Source organism: Buteo buteo, chromosome 1 (genome assembly GCF_964188355.1).
Source record: "Buteo buteo chromosome 1, bButBut1.hap1.1, whole genome shotgun sequence".
Lineage (NCBI taxonomy): Eukaryota > Metazoa > Chordata > Aves > Accipitriformes > Accipitridae > Buteo > Buteo buteo.
Genome location: NC_134171.1, coordinates 28,056,332 through 28,079,730, shown reverse-complemented (window position 1 = coordinate 28,079,730; position 23,399 = coordinate 28,056,332). Strand labels below are relative to the sequence as shown.

At 37.5% G+C, this 23,399-nt stretch overlaps 1 protein-coding gene across 2 annotated transcripts; it reads right to left on the bottom strand.

Moving 5' to 3' along the window:
* Positions 1 to 545: 545 nt before the first annotated feature.
* Positions 546 to 23,235, bottom strand: GUF1 (GTP binding elongation factor GUF1). 2 transcript variants are annotated; one of them, XM_075025220.1, is made up of 18 exons: positions 22,845 to 23,235; positions 21,671 to 21,782; positions 19,944 to 20,092; positions 19,650 to 19,730; positions 17,866 to 17,943; positions 14,680 to 14,763; positions 14,117 to 14,181; positions 12,901 to 13,104; positions 12,402 to 12,446; positions 11,177 to 11,316; positions 9,760 to 9,883; positions 9,266 to 9,398; positions 7,603 to 7,746; positions 6,465 to 6,598; positions 4,851 to 4,952; positions 2,740 to 2,859; positions 1,883 to 1,919; positions 546 to 896 (listed from the first exon to the last, which is right to left on the bottom strand). In XM_075025220.1, exons 1-18 carry the CDS (start codon positions 22,980 to 22,982, stop codon positions 759 to 761), a joined length of 2,028 nt encoding a protein of 675 aa, XP_074881321.1. In that variant the 5' UTR covers positions 22,983 to 23,235; the 3' UTR covers positions 546 to 758. The 2 variants fall into 2 exon arrangements, with proteins under 2 accessions (XP_074881321.1, XP_074881312.1); XM_075025211.1 differs by lacking the exon at positions 12,402 to 12,446 and having other exon boundaries at positions 22,845 to 23,234.
* Positions 23,236 to 23,399: the final 164 nt, after the last annotated feature.

Genomic DNA, 23,399 nt, shown 5'->3' with positions numbered 1-23,399 from the left:
CTATCTCTGCTTTCTTAAAGATATCTGTACTTTCTTAAAAGCTATCTTTAAAGATAGCATTCCTGATAGCTTTTTTAGGGGAGGAATAATAATAGTGATAGAGATACTTGAATTGGTCTTTTTGGTGGAGCAGTTATATCTTGTGTTTTAATATATTAAAACTTACTATTTCTTTGGAGATTAGCATAGCTAGGCTGTATTAATGGTAAACTGACACACTTTAACAAGTTTAAAATAAATAGTGTGGTACATTAAAAAAAAGTCATGATTAGTTTTTCCTGATGCAATGTCCCAGTATCATCATGATTTCCTGACAACAGCAATTTTAGAAAGTAAAACAGGAAGTAGCTTGAAATTTTTTTGGCAATAGTTCAAACTTTGGGTTGGTTTTTTTTAGAAGAAAAACCCAGCACTGTTTGTCTATACATACCTCTCATACAAAGACTTGCAATGCAAAAATAAAACATAATTATGTTAAAATTTAAGTGTTAAAAGTATGAAAACAATGAAATACAATGAAAAACAATACAATGAAATCTTCTGGATTCAGTCAAGCGAAATAACTTTATTTTCATAATAATCTACAAGTATCTGTACATTTTAAGTACATAGTCCTTTCAATTTATTTCCCACATATATTTAATTTACACCACTTAAACTCAAATATGTTCCCTCTCACAGTGATAAATTATACATTAGCTCATTCTGCTACTGTCTACAAAAAGTTGAAAGAATAATCAACTGCACGTCACTGATCTCTATTTGTCAGTTTGTCTCTTTAAAACACGTATAAAGGCATCTCTTGGTACTTCCACATTGCCAATTTTTCTCATCAACTTCTTCCCTTCTGCCTGCCTCTTTAAAAGCTTCATTCTTCTTGTAATGTCTCCACCATACTATGAAAAGGAAAAGATGTTTTAGTAAGCTTAAATGCAACTACAGTACATTTCAGCAACACTAAACTCAAGGGCTTAAAAATAGTTAGAAAGGCTAGTTGTAGTAGGACAAAGGATTATTTTATACTCCAAATGGTCATGCCAAAAGGCTACTAATTAACAAGGGAGCAAATAAGCATGTTCATTTGGACAACTGAGGGTTGAATTCAGTTACCTAAATGTATACATTCACATAAGCCTGGCTAACATTAGACACAACCTATAGGAGGATATCTAAATCCCTTTGGAATAGCAGCAGGATGCCAGCTCAGATGCGCTGTGGCATCTTGACTAGCACTAGGTGCTTACATCTAGATAAATTAACTGAACCCTTAGTACAATGCTGAACAAACACCATCCCACATATGTGCCTAGCAGAAGAATTCTATAATAGTTGTGAGAAAGGGACACTTGTTTAATTTTTCCAACATGTTTGCTTCAGAGAGCTACATATAAGACAAGTAAGAGGCATCACACTTTTCTATAGCTTTGTCGAGTCTTGTTGATAGGCAACTATTGCATATTTAAGGTCTTATCATGACGTATTACTGAAAACCCAAGTGAAAGTCTAATCACAATCAAGTCTCTAAAAAAGCACTTTTACAGTTTCTTAAATCACCTGAGAAACATAATTTAAGAAACGTGAAGTTACACATATGTTTGTGTACACACACACATTTATTATATATCTACAACTATTAGAAAATGGTGAGGAGACAGGAGTGATCACAGACACGCTCTGCCGAGTTCACTCTAAGTGTGTAATTTTGAAAAAGCCATTACTCTTTCTGATCCACTCTTACTGCAAGCTGCAACTAGAGGTTACATGAGTTGAATTTTAAAATGAAAGCTTAAAAGTATCTGTTAATATTCCATTGGCATTCAGGAGCACAAGCAGAACATGTCCTTGCTGTGTTTCATTTAAAAAAGTGAAAAAAAATACCTACACATTTTGCCACAACATTTTTTCTGTAAGCTTTCAGCCTGTAAAATAGAGTACAATATATACATTAACACATTAGAACTTCTCCTATATGTGAAGCTAAATACCGAGTTGTCAAAATGCTAAGCATTGTTTTTCCACTAGTTTTGTAAGATGGATTGGAATCATGACATTTTCATGTTTTGTATACAGAAGATGAAGCTCTAAACAGAAGTCTTAATTCACATTTCTCAATTCTAGCAATACCCCCTTAAGGTGTATAATATTACATAAAAATTACAATCTTTCTTTTTTATCTAGGATTTCTGCTGTGATTCACAGTGTTACATATGTGTGTGCATATAGATATGTACACACAAATTCTTACAGCACCGCTGCTTAGATCCCTACCTTTAATTCTTTTACCACAATTTAGATCCTATTTTAACAGCAGCAGCAAAAACGTGACAAGAAACACAACATCAAGGAAACGGTTTGCTCTAAAAAAAGTGAGTGCTGCTAAGAAATAGTTGTGTGTTCAGCTTGCAACATACTTCCTTTGGAACAGCACACTTCAGTTCTTTTTTTTGCTGACTCTCCCAGAGATTAAACTATTCCACAACTAGCTAATTTTTTTCAGCAGTAAGAAACTTTTTCCACTGCCAAAGAGGAAGTGGACACATGGGTGTTGCAAGTTATACTCTACCCACTAAATGCAATGATGACCATAAGCAATGTAAAATAAAAATACTTTTTTTCAATTAAATTTCTACAAAGTCCTTAGTCATAGTAACAGCTCAAATGTTTGGTGTTTCTTCCCTCCCCACCCCCCAAGAGGTCCAGTAACACATACAAGAGCGGGAACAAAGGGGCTTCACTTACGTTTCTCTTGCAATGATTTTCTTGCCAATAGCAGCCTGGATGGCTATTTCAAACAACTGTCTCGGTATAGCATCTTTTAAACGTTCACACAGGAATTTACCAGTAGCATATGCCTTATCACTAAAAAAGAAAGTCACTAGTTGTTTTCAGAAAGAGTTAATACAACCCCAAAAATATAGCCATAGACCAAACTGTTTAAATGGATTTTAGTAGAGGTTTTCCTCTTTTTAACTCAAAAGATAAGCTGATCAAATAATAATTTTACATCTAATGGGTGGTCTCTCTATATCAGCTGTTTGTATGAAATGGGCAGTAACACTGCATTAACAGAAGGTCTTCAAATAGATTTAAAATATTTATAATAAACACCCTGCTTACCTATCACACTGAAGCCATTTTGAATACTGTCACAGCTTCAAATGCAATTTTAAACTAGAAGGTTAAGGAGGATTTTCATTGGTTGTAGGCCCGAAAGGTCAAAAGATCTACATATTACAGAAATATTTTTAAAACATCTGTTTTTATATAATAAGGAAAAAAAAATAATTTTAATGTACTCCTGTCATCTGCTAATAAAAATTATCCAACTATATTCAGCATCTGCATATGCTTCAAGGTTTTGGAAAGAGAAAATGACAGAAGGTCTGAAAAAGCTACTAAACAGATACTTTCATAAGGCATTGGAAACAAATGGGTCTCTTCTCTCTAAACACATCCATATTTAGCACATATTTTTTAGCAACATACAGCTGCTACATGAAAACATGTACAACTATTTTCAACAACGTGACTCCTTGCTACCTGTATAAAGCAAACAGTTTAAGCATGAATACTTAAGTAATGTTCATTAAGCAATACAGTTTTAGAAGATACAGATATTTATTTGTATAATTAGGACAAATAAAAACAGCTAGTTTAATACTGAACTTACAGTAATCTTGGTAAGTCTTTCTCTGTAAATGTAATTCAGAATAATTCTTTTTATATAGACAGATGTAGTCTATTTACAGTGAGAGGACGCTGAGAATAACTGAAGCAGGAGCAGAATGAATTCTGACTACAAGTTAAAAAATAATTTGTAATCTAAAGCTAAAAAAAAGGCTATCATCAGCTTTATTGAGCAAAACAGTTCAGGAGTGTAAGCTAAACTGATCAAGAAACACATGTTAAAGCAATAACTAACTTTTGCAAGGCTGGCCACTCTATTTTGCATCTTTTCAAAGAGATGCAGGTAGACTGCTAAACACTGCGTATTTATGAAAAACACGTTAAGTAGCACATATATAAGAGAGGGTTGCTCCACTCCAGCCCATGATCTTTCTGAACAAAGTAATGGTTTTATTTTCCTATGTTGACCTTCTGAAATTAAGGAATTCCATGGATTTCAGGATTGCAGTTATGTAAAAAATATGAAAATATACAAATTTTTAGCAACTACAAATTAGTATTTTAAGAAGGACAAAAAAAAACCCAAAACAAAACCAAACCAAACCCTGAAAAAGTTGACCTCAGGATTACTAGAAAGGGATGCTGAAGTTACAGAAGGGAGCCTTATAAAGACTTTGTAAGAAGAAAGCAAGGGGAGAGGCTGGAAACATGAAGATATTATTCTCACCAGCAAAACAGTAATTCCTGAGAAACTTAGGGAAACTGAATCATTTTAGCAAAAAAAATGAGTTAATTACATCCAGTAAATATTTACTTACTCCTGGTGCTCTGGCTGGAGACAAGATAACAACACACTTCCATAGAACAGGAATTATTGGGAGCATAAAAATCAAATTTTTTTCCAGTTTTTCAGCATTAAATAATAAGTACCATAAACGATTCATGTGGCATCTCCTAGACTGGTCTGTATTTAAATTTTTCCAGCTCCTTAAAAGATAGGCATTTTGCATTTCCTTCTGCCCTCTGCTCTACATTACCACAAAAGTGTATCTAGCACTTAAGTGCCTCTCTTTTTCAGATCATCTCCAAAAGTGGTGATGTGGTGAAATCCTCAATGCTCTTTTCATACATATTTGTCATATATTAGTGATACATATATATGTTTTCATTGTATATTAATAGGAAGTCTTATTTCTTTGGAGCAGAGAATCCAGTCAACCTACTTGTGTATGATCGTTGACAGTTCTTCAACTGGATTTCCATTTAGAAGAATATCCATTTTGATAAGGTCTGCTGCCTGGTATCCTGCATCTTCATAATCAAAACTAAACAAAAGGAGTTTAAAAGTTAGTGATGATTTTGTAAAAAATTATATTCTGCATTCTTTGTTCCACAAATTTTAAATTTTAGACACATTTCTTAATAAAACACTCACACTTTGTATTAAAATAGGAGCACAGTTTTTAATAGTCTCTCAGTACATCTCCCTTATGCAAGACTGGACTAGAAATTTACTGCAGATGAATCTCATCTCCAAGGCAGCAGAAGACATCATCCTGTCTTCCAGCTATTGAGCGAAGTTAAATCAATCAACAATCTACATTCTTGCTACAATCTCTTGAAGTGTTTATTCAAACAGTTCTTTTCTATCAGCTGGAAGTTCCTTAAAGCTCCAGGCAACAGAACCCTTCAACACAGCTTTTGAACAGTTAAACATCCTTGATGTCACACAAATCAAATACTAACACTGGATTGTTTTCTTTTCATCCTCTCATTTGACAGACTTTTTATATGACCCCTATTATCATCCTCTCTGACAATGAAGTTTTCCTCTTCATTTCCAAACCCTATTTCTCCTTTGGTAGGTATGGGCCTTGCTATCTGTGTGTCAGTTTGCAAAAGTTCTTAAAATGGAGGAGATGCAAATATACATGTATTTTTTACATATATATTGATATATATAGATACATATCTTGTATGTAAGTATAAACGTGGAGAATGCCAATACCACTAACCTGGTCAGAAATACCAGAACAAAGGGGGAAAAAAATCCTTTGAGAGTATTTGAAAGTAATTCTGTCTTAATTGGCTTAGATAAACCATAGTTGTGTGAATAGAACCATATAACAGAAGTATGATTATTGAGAGCATTAAACACACAAGCAACATGAGGGAGTCAATTAGGAAATAAAAATCAAGAAATAAGACAAGGCAACATTGTTTGCAATCATGCCTGTATCAAAGGAAACCCAGCATTGTTCTAGCCTCTGAATTTATAGAAACTACCCACAGCAGAACATTTTGTCTCAAAATACAGATGATTTACTTTATTCCAATAATAAAGCATGTAAGTAAAGTAAGTGTCATTTTAAATATAGTTAATTGATTCTTTTTACTAGCTATAGAATCAGTATTTGGTTATTTTCCCTTTTCCACCAAGAGACAATACAATAAGAAGTAAATTTTCAGTGATTCCTTTGATAGAAAATGCCTATTGTCACTTCAGACAAGTAAGAACCATCTAGATCTTACTCATATGTGCCACTTCATATGTCACACCTGAAAAATACATGTATCACCAAAGAAAATTAATATTAGGTAGTGATGCACTCTAGTGTTTTTCAAGATGTATTTCCATCAATTTTCACAGTGAGTCTACTTCATTAAAGGTGAAGTAAGACTTGATTTGCAGCATCATCATAAAAGAATATTCTTCACTTGTGCCCTTCCATATCTTCTCCTCAGATCTTTTTTTTGTCCCACCCCCCCCCCCCCCCCGCCCCTCCTCAGGGTCCAGGGTGGGGGCAAGGTGAAGCAGGTACAAAGGAGGTAGTTACCTTGCATAACCAGAAGACAGAGACTTAAGAGCATCATAAAAATCCACCACAATTTCATTCAGTGGGAAGAGGTATTTTAGCATAACCCTGCGTTCATCAATGTACAACATATCCTTCTGGACTGCCCTACGATCCTAGACAAATAAAAATTGTTTCAGTTTCCCTTAACAGAAGTTTTCTAAAAATAAATACAAAGCAAATTAAAATAAACAGCTATCCAGTTACACAAGAGAACTCCTGTACTTCAAGCCCCAAAGTAACTTTCTTATTGGTAGTTTGCTAAAGTCCCAGAACAAATTGCAGCACTGCCGTAAGTGAAGTGGTTGTTACTTAACTGGACAAATTATTCAAGTCTACCCTCTCTAAAACCTGAATTTCTGAAATCCTTAACAGCTTCTGCTTACTGCTGCCTTTTAAATGTATAATTATTTGTCAATAAAGTCTCACTGAAGTTAGATTTTCACACACATTGGAGTACTACACAGTAGGACTCACAGGCTCATCTTCTTTCCTGCCAGGAGGGTGTTCTTCAAAGTTATTTTAGGAATTCTTTTTAATGGATCTTATACTTCACTGTACGGACATACAAGTACTGTACTCTTATGTATTTTGAAAAGTTAAAAGCTAAGAAAAATATTGTAAGAAATTATATAAATTCAATATGTATAACAGTTAAAACATTTTGTTAAAATTATTCCAAATACACTTGGGGAAATGTGTTTGGCCATCACTATCATAAATGTACTCCAGTGAAGTACTGAAAACATATATGAAGCCTCAGTAAAGTATTGACAGAAGCTGTATTTCCATGAATATACTTCTAAAAACCAATAGATCTTATTCCCCTGCTGCAGATTCCATTCTTTCAGGAAAACAGAAGTAGCTATGAATTTGTCTAGTGCAGGATGCTTGACTAAGTACTTTACTGTAACTGAGCTTCATCACTAACTTTCACTATACAGAGTTTGTAGTTCAGAAGAAATTTTACACTTAAAGTTTAAATATTCTTGAAATAAAAAATACTTTAATTATTACTGTCAAAGATATTATTTAAGTACAAATATCTAGTATCTTCACTTTAATTATGATATGGCGAGCTTAAGAAATACAAATGACAAAACTAAAACTATATACCAACCTGACACAAAGCGATTATTTTTCCAATATATTCATGAGGTGTTACAATAGTACCAAGAACAGTTGGCTCTAAATATTCAGATACTGAAAGTTTATCAGGAAACTGAGCAGGGTTAATAATAGTAATCTCTGCTTTACCATACTCCTGAAAACAAACAAATAAAACAGATACTGTAATCTTGAAATAAGTAGACTGAACACTGAAGAAGACAAAAACAGCACTGAAAAAATGCTAAAAAATGTTTCAATTGCTTGGAAACACATGCGAATTATGCAACCCAAATTTATACCACGCACAATTTTAAGAGATTTCAACATCGCATACAGAAGTCCCTCATCAGCATATCTTTAAATATTATTATATAGAAGGATTATAGGAATTACTTTCACTAGGAAAACGAGTTTTTAAGCATTTTATCCAGTGAATTTTAAACAGAAGAATTGCTTAGAACTAGGACTACAACCTAGAGTTAGAAATAAAAAAGCCTTTCTGTCCATCTTTCGACCTCTCTCTTGCCTGTAGAGCAAGGATCTTTCTTCTTACTCCATCCTGATCCTGTGAGGTATAAGACACAGCTTCAAGAAAAGACCTGCTCCAAGTATTCTGCAGTTCGGTGTTGCGGACATTCTTCTCTAAATAGGACTTTGGGTTCAGGCTCCCTTGCAGGCTGAAGTGGGCTTAGAAATTAAGTTTTCGATTCCTGTGCAAGTGCTTTCATTACCTATTTCTTGTAGTCCAACATCCCGATAGGGGCTGGAGTTATCCTTCTGAAGTAAGGATAAAAGGAAGGTCATGCTTCTTATGTACATACAACTTCCTCCACGCACCAAAGCAAGTGATTATATCACTTCCACTGACAAGGCAGTGTCCTTGAACAATGACCTAAGTTCCAGCACTGTTTGAAAACAGCATCCCACATCAGCAATCCAGAATCACTTATGCACCAAAGGTGTCAACTACTTCATTCATTGCTGCTACACTGCCTAAGGAAGAAAGCAAAACAACTGGAGAGAAAGGGTCTATGCCTTACACCTTGCAAGTACAGCAACCTTTCTTATACAAGCTGTTTCGAATTTACAGATTTTCTGTCATGTTTAGAGGTACATGTTGGATAATAATGAGCCAGCCTATTTGCAGCCTCCTTTCAGCAGGTGTTCGTAAGTCCACCTCTCTCTCCCAAAATCAAGCGCACAGTAATTTTTTTTGCACCCAGTTCAGTGAAGTTTGCACATGGCTATTTCACTGTGATCAAAAACTTACTTGTCTTCACCAGCCCCTGCCAGTCTTACAGTAGCATTACAAGCTATTCCTAAAAATGTTAATGTTTTCTGACTGATAAAACCTGGAAGATTATTTCACCTGCTTTAAACTCGGTCCAGTCAGTGTGCACTTAAAAGAATACAGCAAGAAATGTGTCCTTTATTCCCATTTGTATCAAGGGCAAGTATAAGACGTAAAAAGAGAGTGCTTGAGGTGGAAAGAGGAAGGAAAGTTAACATTCTTTAAAAAAAAAAAAAAAAATTAAAAAAAGTTTTAAGTTAAATATTGGTGTTTCTAACATTTGCCATAAAATAAAGTCTACATTAAAAGAAGAAGTGTACATGTTTATTATAGGAGGCTTTTAAGCTGCTATTTATATAAAGCTATAATAACTTTAACATACCTTTATCAACTTTGCTGAGGAAAGAATAGCTTTATATGGAACTGTAGGTGCAGTCAAAATAACAGACATGTTATACTCTTGCTCCAAACGTTGATTAAAAACTTCCATATGTAAAAGACCAAGGAAACCCAACCTGGGAAAAAAATATCCTGTTGGTGAAAGTATTTTTATATCCCCTGGAATTTCACAGTGTTGGTTCCCCCCTCCCCAGCATGTTTACACTGCTAGTCTGGCAGTATCAGGCACAGCAAACAATCTCAAAATGATCCTACAGTTGAATAGTATGAGTCTTTGAGAACAAAAACTATCAATCACAACAAATTGCATACTCTGCGTGAGTACAGAACATAAGAATGCTTTTGATCTTTACCTATCATTAATTTGAATTAAAGCTCCTAATCTTGAATTCATTTTAATTTGACCTTCGGCTAACTTAAACTTGCATTCTCAATTTATGAACCATTCCAAAAATGAAAGCAGTATAAAAGCCTCACCTCCATCCAGCTCCTAAGGCAAGGCTACTGTCACGATGAACAGTTACACTGGAGTCATTCAATGTCAGCCTTTCCAAAGCACTTTTGAGATTATTATATTCTGTTTGGTCTACAGGATACATTCCTGTCAAAACGTGTTAGATAGAATTTATGTGATAGAGAGCTTTATCTAGTGTGCACTTAGCTTTCAAATATGCCTCTTACAGTGAACACAGTAGTAAAATCAGAAATAGCTTACTTTCTGTTCCAACTTTAAAATGTGAAAAACAATGTAAGGAATTTTTTTTTTTCTCCCTCCCCCCCAATTAGTTAAAATGTAATAAAGTTCTATATTATCTCATAAAAACAGGAATTAACATTCAAACCATAATGGTAAGGATACTGTACTCATCTAATCCTTCACAGTTGTGGAAGATGCACAATTTAGTAAAACCACTGTTTTGCAGGGCTTGGGTGTAAACATACAGCTTAAGCATAACTGAATAAGCAAATTTCACTGAGATGCTCCTTCAAAGATAAGAGTGAACAGCAAAAAAAAAGTGCCATATCTAACAAAGTTGCAAATGTTTCTATATTTTTTTGAAACTAATAAAAGCAGCTCTCTGTATAATTACTACCTGAAATAGATTCTACTGTATCACTTTTCACATGACCGTGTGTTCAGAAAGCGTTCATTGCTCTACACCAAGAAGCAACACATGTACGTACAAAAAACATTATTTACAGGATTACACTTTTCTATATTCACTGACAGACCACCTAATCTCCACAAGACAGTTCAAGTGAGTTTTACACATACCCTCACAAGTCTAGAAAGTGATTTCCAGAATTTAGTTCTTTCTAAAGCCATCCTCCATAGTATTTGTAGTAGTTACTGAAGCTGGTGGAAACAGCTCAACAGAACTATATAAGCTTAAAAAGTCAAGTATTTTACAGAATCATTCCGAATATTAGCTTTGGCAGTTTACCATGTTTAATGGAAAAGAAACAGCTACTAATTTTTAAAACAAAAAAAAGTCACAATAATTATGAAAACCTGATTATCTAGGTGAAGAATTACCCAAAATGGACTTAGTTTTTTAAAGCCTCAACCCTTTTCAAGCTATCAAGAGTTTACTGGCATTAGAAGCTATTGATAATAATGGCTAAATAATAATAATAATAATCATAGCTAAAAATACATTTTAGTCTTGTATTTATATAAAACCAGTCTGCAACTATTATTAATCCTGTCTGTCAAGTCACAGGGAAAATTACACGAAGCTATATAAATGACACACCTCTTAGCTTAACTTTGCTAAAATTCTAATCCTCACAACTCTTAATATACACGTATATTCTTTTAAAAGCTCTAATAGCTCTCTTACTCTTGTTACTAGAAAGAAGTAATTCCACTTCATATCAGTTTACTCCTCACCTGCAAAAACCATTGGCTTCGCTGACTTAAAGCCAGGCAAAGGCTCCACTGGCTGTTTATACAAAAACAGTGTGTCTCCTATTTGGGCTTCTGTTACTTCTTTCATTCCAGCAATCAGGTAGCCCACCTGTCCAGCATATCTAAATAAAATTGGCATTATATGGACATGCTTCTTGGCATTATCAGTATTTCCACTATTCTTCCCACTTGACTTAGCTCAATCAGAAATGCAAATAAATCACCCCACCTAAAAGCCCAGAAGCCAGATTTAAGTTGTTTCTCCTCTGAGTTGTGAGCTTTGTCTCAAGGGACAAGCTATCTGTTGACTCAAGTAGCTCTATTTCTGTTACAGTTCAACAGTACATTTATAGTTCTGGATTTTGAATTCTGTGCTACTCCCAGTTTGAAGGCTGTAGCTGGAGGGAAGTTCTTAGGCATCTCAGAACCGGAACAGTTCCCAGCTGCCAGCACAGCAAGCCTCATACACTAAGTGGCAGAAACAACAAAAGACAAATGCCTTCCATCTGCACATAATGCCGTTAGGAGAGGAACCCATGGCTGATAGACTAAAACACAGTGTACTACTTTTGGCTGAAATGGAGTTAACTTTCTTCATAGCAGCCCCATATGGTGCTGCATTTTAGATTCATAACTAAAACGGTGTTGATAACATACCAATGTTTTAGCTATTGCTGAATAGTGCTTGCACAATGTGAATGCTTTCTCTGTTTCTTACTCTGCTCTCGCAGCAAATAGGCTAGAGGTTGGCAAGAGGCTGGGAGGTGGCAAAGCCACGACAGAGTACCTGAACTGACCAAAGGGACATTCCATGCCACATAACATGATGCTTGACAATAAAAAACAAGCAGTGTAGTCTTTCCAAGGTGGCTGTTACTTGTAGACTAGCAGGGCATCAGTCTGCTTGTGGGAGGTGGTGAGTAATTGATTGCCTTTGCATCACTTGTTTTTATTTCTTTTCTTTTTCCTTCACTTATTAAACTGTCTTTATCTCAACCCAGGAGTCTTTCCTCACTTCTGCTCTTCCAATACTCTCCCCATCCCACTGGGGTTGAGGGAGTAAGCAAGTGGCTGGTTGGGTGCTTAGTTGCTGGCTGGGTTCAACCCACCACACGCAATAACGTAATCTCACTGAGAATCTCTCAGGAAAGTCATTAACACATACTTGGATGCAAACTGATAAAGCTTCTCCACTAATTCTAAGTACCTGATTTTCTTCCCACTGCTGCCATGAGGAGCCAGTTTCTGGAAGGTGTTGAATTCATGGATTTTAAGTTTTCACCCTCAAAATATGCTGCAGCAATAACTAAGATGAAGCCCCATTCCCTTCCACTCTCAAACAAGGTAGTTCCTAGAAATAAATTGGACAGCTGAATAAGAGGATCAAATGCTAGTCTTTAAAAAAAACAACTAGCTGTCCAGATGTTCCATGTACTGTAGATGATAGAATGGCTTCCTCCCCCTAGCACTGCCCAAAAGGCAGTCCCCAAAAGCTTCTGCCTCAGTATGCCCAAAATGAAAGAGACTGACAGCAAGCATTAAATTACAAACAATAATCATAAAAAACACCACCACCAAAGAACAAGAACAAAAAACCCACATATCTCCCAGCCTTTACCATTCAAAGCAAAAATCAAACAGAAATGCAGGATTTTGTATCTTATATCAATTTATGATTTGTTCCACTGTAAAAAATTTTTACTTACAGCTTATGCGTTGGCTGTTCATTTGGAGTCAGAATTCCAACTTCATTAACTTCGTATCTTTTCTTTGTGTGTGCAGACACAATTTTATGCCCTTTCTCAATCTCCCCACCAAAGAGTGCGATGTTAGCTATGACGCCTCGGTAGTGATCAAAGGTGGAGTCAAACACTAAGGCTTTCAATGGATCAGCAGTATTACATTGGGGTCTGTCACAAAAAATTTAAAACAAAATATTAAGCAGTGTGTTTTTCATTCAATATTGAATGAGCAAGCATCCCCTCCCCAAAGCTTTCATATTAATATAGATAAAACAACTGAGTAATTTTCAGTAAATACCTACCAGACATAATTTCAGTGTTTCACCATGTATTATGCAGCAAATCTTTACATTTTATTTCCCCCATATACAATAGCAGTACAAACAGAACAAAAACAAATGCATATCCATCATACCCATTTCACAACAGGTGAAACTGATGCTTAAAATATCATATTATGGGGGACAACAAAAATTCAACAGTTACATTCCAACAGCTGAGTTTAAAAACAAGAAGTCTACTGATATTTTGGGTTTGCCGTCTTTCACAGAAACCTGATCTCAGATTTTCATTGTGGGTTTTTTTTAACTATAATTATTAACTAATATGAGGACTACAATTATTAGCTAATAGTAGGAAAAAAAGAATGAAACACAATATGCTGATTGAAACAACTGTAATTTAGCAGCTTTGTCATCAAGTTCTTAGATAAAAGTCTATTTTAAAGGTTGTGTTCAGGATATGAAACTCTAAACACCACAGATTTCAATTACCTTTATCATTTTAACAATGCAACGTTTGAAAGGAGTAACAGCACACATCCTCAAACACTGAGTTTCATGGAAGCTGTATAAACAGTCATAAGTATCACCTTTAGTGGCCTACCTCTCATCTTTCATTTCAGACTGAATCAATTTTCCTCTCCCGCTTTTTAAGAATAAAGTCTACTGACATTCACGCATTCATTTTTTAAAAGGCATCTCAAATCTGGTGTCATTTTTTCTGATTTGCAATTTGAAACTGACTTAATCAGCTCCAACATTAGATTTCTCTCACATCTCTTCCTAAATTATTAACTTTAAATCAGATGAATATTAAGTACAAAACTACTGCCATGTACATGCAACTCACGGTTTCCTAATTAACTTTACAATGGTTCATAATCAAAATACAGACTTACGGAGGAATCTTCTCAATGACCTTTTGAAGAACTTTTTCAACATTTGTTCCTTGTTTAGCAGAAATCTAAAAAAAAGTCCAACAACAATTTTATAAGACATGCATCTACACTCATTCAGTATCTACTAAATAGTGTCATGTTTACTTAGACAGTTTTGGTGGCCACAGATATTACTACCCATAAAAGCACTCTGAATAACACTTTAGAATGCTATTACTATGAAATGGTTATTTGACTATAAATTATTCTGTAACTTTTTTTCCTCTTCTGAATGGCAATTGTGGTTAGGATAAAAATGAAAACAATTTATGGACCCACAATGAGAAATAATTTTAAATGTATCTGATGTCATTCATCAAGACATACTAGAATTTTTAACCAACAAGTATGTTCTCCACTCTTGTTTTCCAGGAGACAATCTTTAAAGAAATTAATGTATGTCAGACAAAGACAGGCAGACAGATGACACCCTGTTGCTTTACTACGTGTACATGTCTTTCATTAGCTAAGAAGTACATATAGTTATACAATCAGCCATGTTATAAAACTGTAAGAGATCTTACCCTTACACATTCTTCTGTAGGGATATCAAACAGCTTCTCAATTTGTTTTTCAACTCTTTCAGGGTCTGCATTCTTCAAGTCAATCTGAAAAACAACAAACTGCTAAATATACAGGCAACCACATCTTCCATGTGATCCAGCACTGTAGCTTCCAAATATACTAGTCAAGGAACCTTTATGTATTTATGAGTAAATACTGGATGTCTTCAGGAAAAGATCTTTATCAAGATTCATGTTAGAAAAAGTCTTCCTTGCTTGACTTCAGGAAGGATCCCCTCTGTAACTAGACTACTTTTTGTTTCATTAGGCAAAACACCTTTGTCCAAGAGCTGGTAAAAATCTTTATTTTACAAAGTAATTTGAAAGCATAAGTGTTACCTATACTGTTTATAGGATCAAACATTAAGTACAATATACATCTACAAAAAGCAATTAATTTAAGCTAAGCAATAACTAATCTTGTGATTCCAATCATACAGCCCACAAAAATTGTATAAACCACAACATTTGGATTCCATTTAAAACTAAGACTATACTTTTTTAAATATCGAGCTGCTACTCATGGGATCTCCTCTGTAATCATTAACAAAAAGAAAAAAAAAAAAAAACAAAAACCAAACACTAAAGCACATGGAGAAACATATGGATTATCATAGCAAGAACGTTTCAAGTTATTTCTGTAAAAAGCCACTCAAAGATTCACCAGAAGAAAAAAATATTTTAAATGGAAGGAATTTCAATGTTCATAAACAGGCACATTTAAATTATGATAGGCTACAGGATTGTTACATATATTCCAAATTATTTAAGTCCTTCCTATCCACACACCGTCCTATCCACAGATAGGAGTCTTGAGTGTTCTCAGGTTAAAGAGTCAACTAAGTGACACAGAAATTACACAAGTTACACATCACTAAGGCAAGTGTATATGTACAAATAGAAGACAACCTAAGGTCACACTGACAGCCTTCTAAATTGCTCTCATCTGTAATCTAAAAAAAAACCCCAGCTGCCAAAAATCTGTCAAAAAGCAGGATTAGTAGAATCATAGAACCATTTAGATTGGAAAAGATCCTTAAGATCATCAAGTCCAACCATAAACCTAACACTGCCAAGTCCACCACTGAACCATGTCCCTAAACACCACATCTACACGTCTTCTAAATACCTCCAGGGATGGTGACTCAACCACTTCCCTGGGCACCCTGTTCCAATGCCTGACAACCCTTTCAGTGAAGAAATTTTTCCTAATATCCAATCTAAACCTCCCCTGGCACAGTTTAAGGCCATTTCCTCTCATCCTACCTCCAGCCACCTGACAGAAGAGACCAGCATCCACCTCACTACAACCCCCTTTCAGGTAGTTGTAGAGAGCGATAAGGTCTCCCCTCAGCCTCCTCTTCTCCAGACTAAACACCCCCAGTTCCCTCAGCCGCTCCTCACAAGACTTGTGCTCTAGACCCTTCACCAGCTCCGTTGCCCTTCTCTGGACACACTCCAGCACCTCCATGTCTTTCCTGTAGTGAGGGGCCCAAAACTGAACACAGGACTCGAGGTGCGGCCTCACCAGTGCCCAGTACAGGGGAACAACCACCTCCCTGCTCCTGCTGGCCACACTATTTCTGATACAGGCCAGGATGCCGTTGGCCTTCTTGGCCACCTGGGCACACACACTGCTGGCTCGTATTCAGCCAGCTGTTGACCAGCACCCCCAGGTCTTTCTCTGCCTGGCAGCTTTCCAGCCACTCTTCCCCAAGCCTGTAGTGTTTCATGGGGTTGTTGTGACCCAAGTGCAGGACCCGGCACTCGGCCTTGTTGAACCTCGTACAATTGGCCTCAGCCCATTGATCCAGCCTGTCCAGATCCCTCTGTAGAGCCTTCCTACCCTCGAGCAGATCAACACTCCTGCCCAACTTGGTCTCAGCTGCAAACTTACTGAGGGTGCACTAGATCCCCTTGTCCAGATCATTGATAAAGACATTAAACAGAACTGGCCCCAATACTGAGCCCTGGGGAACACCACTTGTGACTGGCCGCCGACTGGATTTAACTCTATTCACCACAACCCTCTGGGCTCAGCCATCCAGCCGGTTTTTTACCCAGCGAAGAGTACATGCATCCAAGCCACGAGCAGCCAGTTTCTCCAGGAAAATGCTGTGGCAAACGGTGTCAAAGGCTTTACTAAAGCCTAGGTAGACAACATCCACAGCCTTCCCCTCATTCACTAAGTGGATCACCTTGTCATAGAAAGAGATCAGGTTGGTCAAGCAGGACCTGCCTTTCATAAACCCATGCTGACTGGGCCTGATCCCCTGGTTGTCCTGTATGTGCCGTGTGATGGCACTCAGGAGGATCTGCTCCATAACCTTCCCTGGCACCGAGGTCAGGCTGACAGGCCTGTAGTTCCCTGGATCCTTCTTTTGGCCCTTCTTGTAGATGGGCATCATATTAGCTAACCTCCAGTCAACTGGGACCTCCCCCATTAGCCAGGACTGCCGATAAATGATGGAAAATGGCTTGGTGAACACTTCTGCCAGCTCCCTCAGTACCCTTGGGTAGATCCCATCTGGCCCCATGGACTTGTGTGTGTCTAAGTGGTGTAGCAGGCCGCTAACCATTTTCCCTTGGATTATGGGGGCTGTACAAAGGCCACATCATAACCAGCCTGCTCAGAGCATGGCAGAACAAATGTAGGTTAATCTGCACTTTTCTGGCCATTCATGCCCAAATGCCCACACCAGCTAGACATTCTCACCTGTATTTAACATCGATACAATCTGAAACCTTGGAATGCCACAGCTTCAGCTTGTTCTCATTAGGATAAAATACACAGTACTGAATATTACCTAAGTGGTCAGTTGTTTTTCATACCATAAGCCCTTGTTTGCATCAAGCTTATTTGTTTGCAAACGATAACTGGTTCAGATTTCCTTACCAAGATACAATTTACACAATGCTTCTGATCTTTATTTACCATACAGACTCCAATATTTTTTCAGTGCTGCTTGTAAAATGCTTCTACATGTATGTTATGAAATAAAAACTGAAGTTTCCAGCAATTACTGTAAAATATTAAACAGACAGCAAATACACAGTTATTACATTGTAGTTATTTTTTCATTATATACTTCTATTTGAGAATACTTTTCTTATCAATCTTCTAAACATTTAAACAACCTTTATTACCTTATTTATGACAGGAATTATTGCAAGTTGTGCTTCAAAAGCAAGATAGAAGTTTGCCACTGTCTGAGCCTGAATACCCTAGAAAATAAGCAATAAAAAAGTTTAACATGGAATCTTCCTGAGTTTTGGTGGTTTGGGGTTGTTTTTTTTTATGCATACTATACAGATTACTTCGCTAGTCTAGCCACTCCTCCATGTGGGGGATGGAAAATAAGTAAAGGTTATTGATTATACACATTGCTGAGAAAGAAAACCACATTCCTAATTATCATTTCTTGTAATCTGAATATAAGTAAATGAACTAATAATGCTTTGTGTGATCACTTACATGGAATTATTTATAGATAGCACAGTATTATGCATACATTATGCACCAAGTACATAATTTTGTTATTTATTTCTGAATAGCAAAGATCATAACAGGTACCTCAAAAAACAGATGCTTTGTCCACAACAAACTATTCAGAAATGGACTAAGACAAAGGGATGTTTATCATGGTAATAAGACTGTAGTTGCTCCAGAGGGCAGGAACGTACCTTCAACTTACCTTACAGTTATTTTCAAAACAGAAAACAGATTATAAGGTTTGTACCTCACATTTCTTTCAGAAGGATGGAAAAAAGAACAGCTCTCATTAGAAAAAAAGGAAGATTACCTTCCAGATTCAAGTACCAGGTAAGGGAAAACAAAGAGATAGAGATGCTAATGAATGAAAGTATAAAGCCTAATATCGCAATTGGACAGGAGAGGGCAGAAGGGGGGATGAGGGGGAAGAGAAGGAAAAAAAAAAGTTGTTACTTGTTGTCTTCCCCTTTGTTTACAACAGATCAAGTGGAAAATTACTTATATGGGGATATTCACTATGGAGATATGGGCCTAACTCTTTAGTCAATGTAAAGAAGAAGCAAAGAACATTTATTAAACAAAAAACCACCCCACCCCACCCCAAAAAAAAGAAAAAAATATATAGAATGCAAAGAATGGAAGACCTAAACCTTTAAAGTTACTTCCAGAATTCAGGCTGGCAGAAGAAACATTAGCAATTATAATGAAAAAGTTGAGTGTGTAAGCATTCTGACTTAAAGGCAAATACTGAATACCAAACAATCACATAATATTTAAACATAACATAAAAAATATATACACAATAAATATAAAAACATCAGCACATTTAGAAAACATATTACCAAAGCTTACTTAAGAAGTCCGCTTGCTCATCAAGCTAGGAAGGAGCAAGTGTTCATAAGCATTGAAAGTTAGTTAGTTGTTGGGGTTTTGGGTTTTTTTTTCATCTAACAAGGAAAAAAGTAGTATTCATTTGACCCTTGTACAATCCAATAATAAATATGCCATAGAGAAAATTATCAAAATACTTTGTGAGAATGTGTCCATATTTAAAATCATGATCCCATAATCCTCATATTCATCTGTTAACTGATTCTTTAAAATGTTTCTAGCACTGTACAAATAAAAGTACAACTAAGATCTCTAATTTCACTTCGCTCCTAGTATAGACTTCATAAATTTATGAGCATCACCTTACAAACATTTAACTCCCTCACTCTCCTGCTTCTCCTGAAAGATCAGTCAAGAACCCATTAATCCAGTGGATATAAAACTTCTCAAGTTTCCAGAATAAATTTATTCACATTTGGCTTATAGTGTCCTTTAGCTTTAATGTTGCCAGTATCAGTTTGTATTACAGATGATCAAAAACATAAAACAATGCAGATTAAAGAAATTGCTGAAATTCCAAGTAGAAAACAAGAATTAAGAACTCCACCTCATTTGCATCCACTACAAGTATGACACCTTGACAGGCAGACAGTGATCGTGATACTTCATAGCTGAAATCTACGTGGCCCTGTGGAGAAAATAAATGTTTACAATTTCAGGTATTTCTAGAGTCTTTTGCAAAGATTTCTATATTATGATGTTTTCATTTGTACATATATTCACAATTCTTACCAAAAAAAAAAAAGAAATTGAATAAACACAAGAAGCTAGAAATCTCCTACTTTTAAATATAAAGACATTTAGCTTTGTGCAATTTAAAAATTGTTTATACTTAACTTACTGGTGTGTCAATAAGATTTAAGAGGTAGTTTACTCCTTCATGATTGTAAAAGATTGATGCAGATTGTGCTTTAACTGTAATTCCTCTTTCACGTTCCACTTGCAGTTTATCCAGCACTTGTTTATTACGGTCAGTTTTAGCAATTGTTCCTAAGATAAAAAAAACAGTTTTATTACCTCATTTAGAACATTAGCTCCCAAAATAAATATTCTTGAAAATGCCATTAACCAAGAGAACACGGGACTTGCAGCTGCAAACGAAGCTTTTCCATCTGATTAAACTAAACTTACATTTTAATTTAAGAATAAAATTATGCTTCAACTCAACATTTGTTAAATAAATTTTTACATATGAAGTTATATAAAATATTGAATAAGCAGGATACAAAACATCATGTAAGTCTAAATCAGATATTAAGAAGTAGCAATGATTCCATTCAGTGCTACATAATTTTGATGTTTAAAGAAACTTCACCTCCTATCACTTGAGAGGAGCTCCATGGCCCACAGCTCCAACCAGTGCCAATCTCAAGTGCAAACAAAGCATTACCATAGAGCTTGACAGACCTGAATTCAAAACCCCATTCTATCACAGGCATCAGGTAAAATTGCCCACTGTGACACATAGGAGCTAATCATAAAGAATAACTTTGATCAAAAGCTTCTTTCCCAAGTTTTGTTTTGCTCATCCCTTAAATGAGAAAATCAAGACTCTTCCTAAAGAGTATATTGAAGTAGCTAATTTAAGCTCTGCCCTGAAATTAGTCTCCACTTGGGAGATACAGCAATTGCTTAACAGCTTACCTTAGAGAACTGTCTAAAGCAACCTCTGCCTCTCTCTTCTAAGGAAAGCCTAGTTTCAGAGTAACTTACAGTTACAAAGATCCCTTAGCACTTCTGTTTCTCACTTTCACTTTAAAAGGGGGATAGTTTTCCTTATGCTCAACAGTAACAGAGAAATAAAAACACTTAAGTCCAAGAAGCACTCTGATGAGGACAAAATAAATACCTCTGAAGATGAAAGTAACACAACTTCACCAATACTCAGAGTGAAGGAAAAAGCAAGTCCGTATAGCAGCTGAGAATCCATGGATTTTACACTTAATTACTAGCAGTTATTCTACACACTAAATCTAAATCAACATAAGGCTGTACCTTTCTAAAAGTTACTACAGAGCATCATATCAGCTTCAGTACCAGTGAGCTTCACCACCATGAAAGCCAGCTCTTCATGGTTTGCTCACAAGAGGACATATCATTACTTTCATCTAAGTACAGGCAGCTGAAGTTCCTCCCTGTTTCAGTAACACTTTTGAAAACTACTCTGTCCAGAACTCCTAGGTCATGACAGTTCCGTTCTGTCCACCCCAAACACTGGCAGTAAACATCATAAACATGCTGTGTACCAGTCTAATGGACAATTGGTCAGGAATTACAGGAGTAGCATCTTGAACAAGGAGGTACACTCCTTTTCAGTCTCCTTCAGAAATACATACTTCCTTGAGTGAATTACACACTTCCCAACCCCTACTGGCAGGCAGATCTCAACCAGAAAGAAAGTATATCATATTCACATCTGTAACACCACACAACTGGCAGCCTAAAAGCACAAGCAATCTGGCACTAGAAGACCAAAGATATTAGAAATTTTAGTAATAGTCAAAGCTACAGAAACTTACACACCATCTTACACGTCAAGAAAAGGTATCATAAAATGAGAACACTTACCTGTAATTTCCAGCAATCTGTCTGCTAGCGTGCTTTTGCCATGATCTACGTGAGCTATAATACTGAAGTTTCTAATGCTTTCAACAGGATACATCAACATATCTAATTTTTCCTGAAAATCAGAAATTCATTTTCGTAAGCCATGGTTACAGTCTCTATGTACAATATGACTTGGCCTTTAAAAAAAGAATTAACTCTCTTCTCTAGAAGAGGCATAGGTTGAACAGAGATACAAAAACTTAAATTGTCATCAGTGTTGAAAATGCTAGCATTTCATTTTAGTCATACATACATATATATTTATTATTACTCTGAATAATCAGTATGTATGCTGGAAAGCGTCGTGAAAGGTACTACATTCCTATGCATATAGGGAGTTGGAAAACTTAAAATGGTTTCAAGTTTGTTAAAATACTAAACTTAGGGATTAAGAAAAACTGGATTCAAGGGACCACTATGGACATCATTCTTCACAAGCATGATAAGAATAGAGTGACGTTACCTAGCAGCTCAGGTAGCAGTGAACTCGTCATAAGGAGCAAGCAGACTTTGTGGAAAAGGAACAGATAACAGTTATCTTGGCTAAATTAAAAAAAAAAAAAAAATGCAGAAAACCAGCCTGACTTCCTTGGTTTGCACACATAAAGGTCCAACACTAAAAAACTTTTCTTTGTGTTATTCCTGCTCATTCCAATTAATACCACACTTTAAAGAAAAGCGACTCCTTTGCTTTTCAAAGCTTCCAGCATCAAGACCCAGGAGGCCCCTCATAGCAGTCAGTTAACACTTTACTGAAAAACTCTGGTCGCCCATTTTAGAGATACACAAAGCTCCTCTCTCTCACACAGGCTACGCATGGCAGCTCCGGGCCAGGCAGAGAAGAAAGCAAGCCCGGAGCTCTTTGCTAGCCTCAAAACGCAGCATTATCTGGCGTGTCCCTTGCAAGCAGCAGGCCTCGGCTCCCAACGGCAAGTCCTCCTACTGCCCAGGGGACGCACACATCCCCGCAGCGGGAAACGGCTCCTCCAGGACGACATCGCCTGTCGGGAAAGGCCACCTTCTACACGCAGGACCGCCGCCTTGCCTTTGGGGACCCGCTGCAGGCCGGCTTCGGGCAGCCCAAACGACTCCCCGCACCCCCTACCCCTCCCGGGCAGCCGCCCCGCGGACTCACCTTGCCGCGGGAGCTGTACAGCCGCTCGCACGCCACGGGCCCCGCCGGCAGCCAGGGCGGAAGGCAGAGCGGGGCGGCAGCGGGGCAGGGGCTGCGCAGCCGGGCCCACCATGCCGCCGTCCTGCCGGCGAGGGCCATGGCGCTCGGGGCTGGGCTCACGGGCTCACAGCGCCGAGGGGCGCCCGGCAGCCCCCGCCACCATCGCGGCCCGCCGACGCGACGCGGCGCTCCGCTCCGCTCCCCTCAGCCCGGCCCCAACGGCTCCCCCGGCCCGTGCCCGTGCCCGTGCCCTTCCGGCGTCGCCTAGCAACGCGCCCCACGCGCGGGAGGAGAGCGAGCTCCACGGCACGAGGCGAACACTAAACCGTCGCCACGCTGAACGCGGCGCCTCACGCGCCGGAAGCGCCTCCCGGCGGCGGCAGCGGAAGTGGTCAGAGCTCCGCCTGCTCTCTCCCGTGAGGGCGGTCCGGATGCCGCCCTGCGCCGCTCTCCCGGGTCCCCTCTCTCCCGCCGCTGGTCGCGGTGTGCCTCGGGAGCCGATTTCCAGCCTCGCCG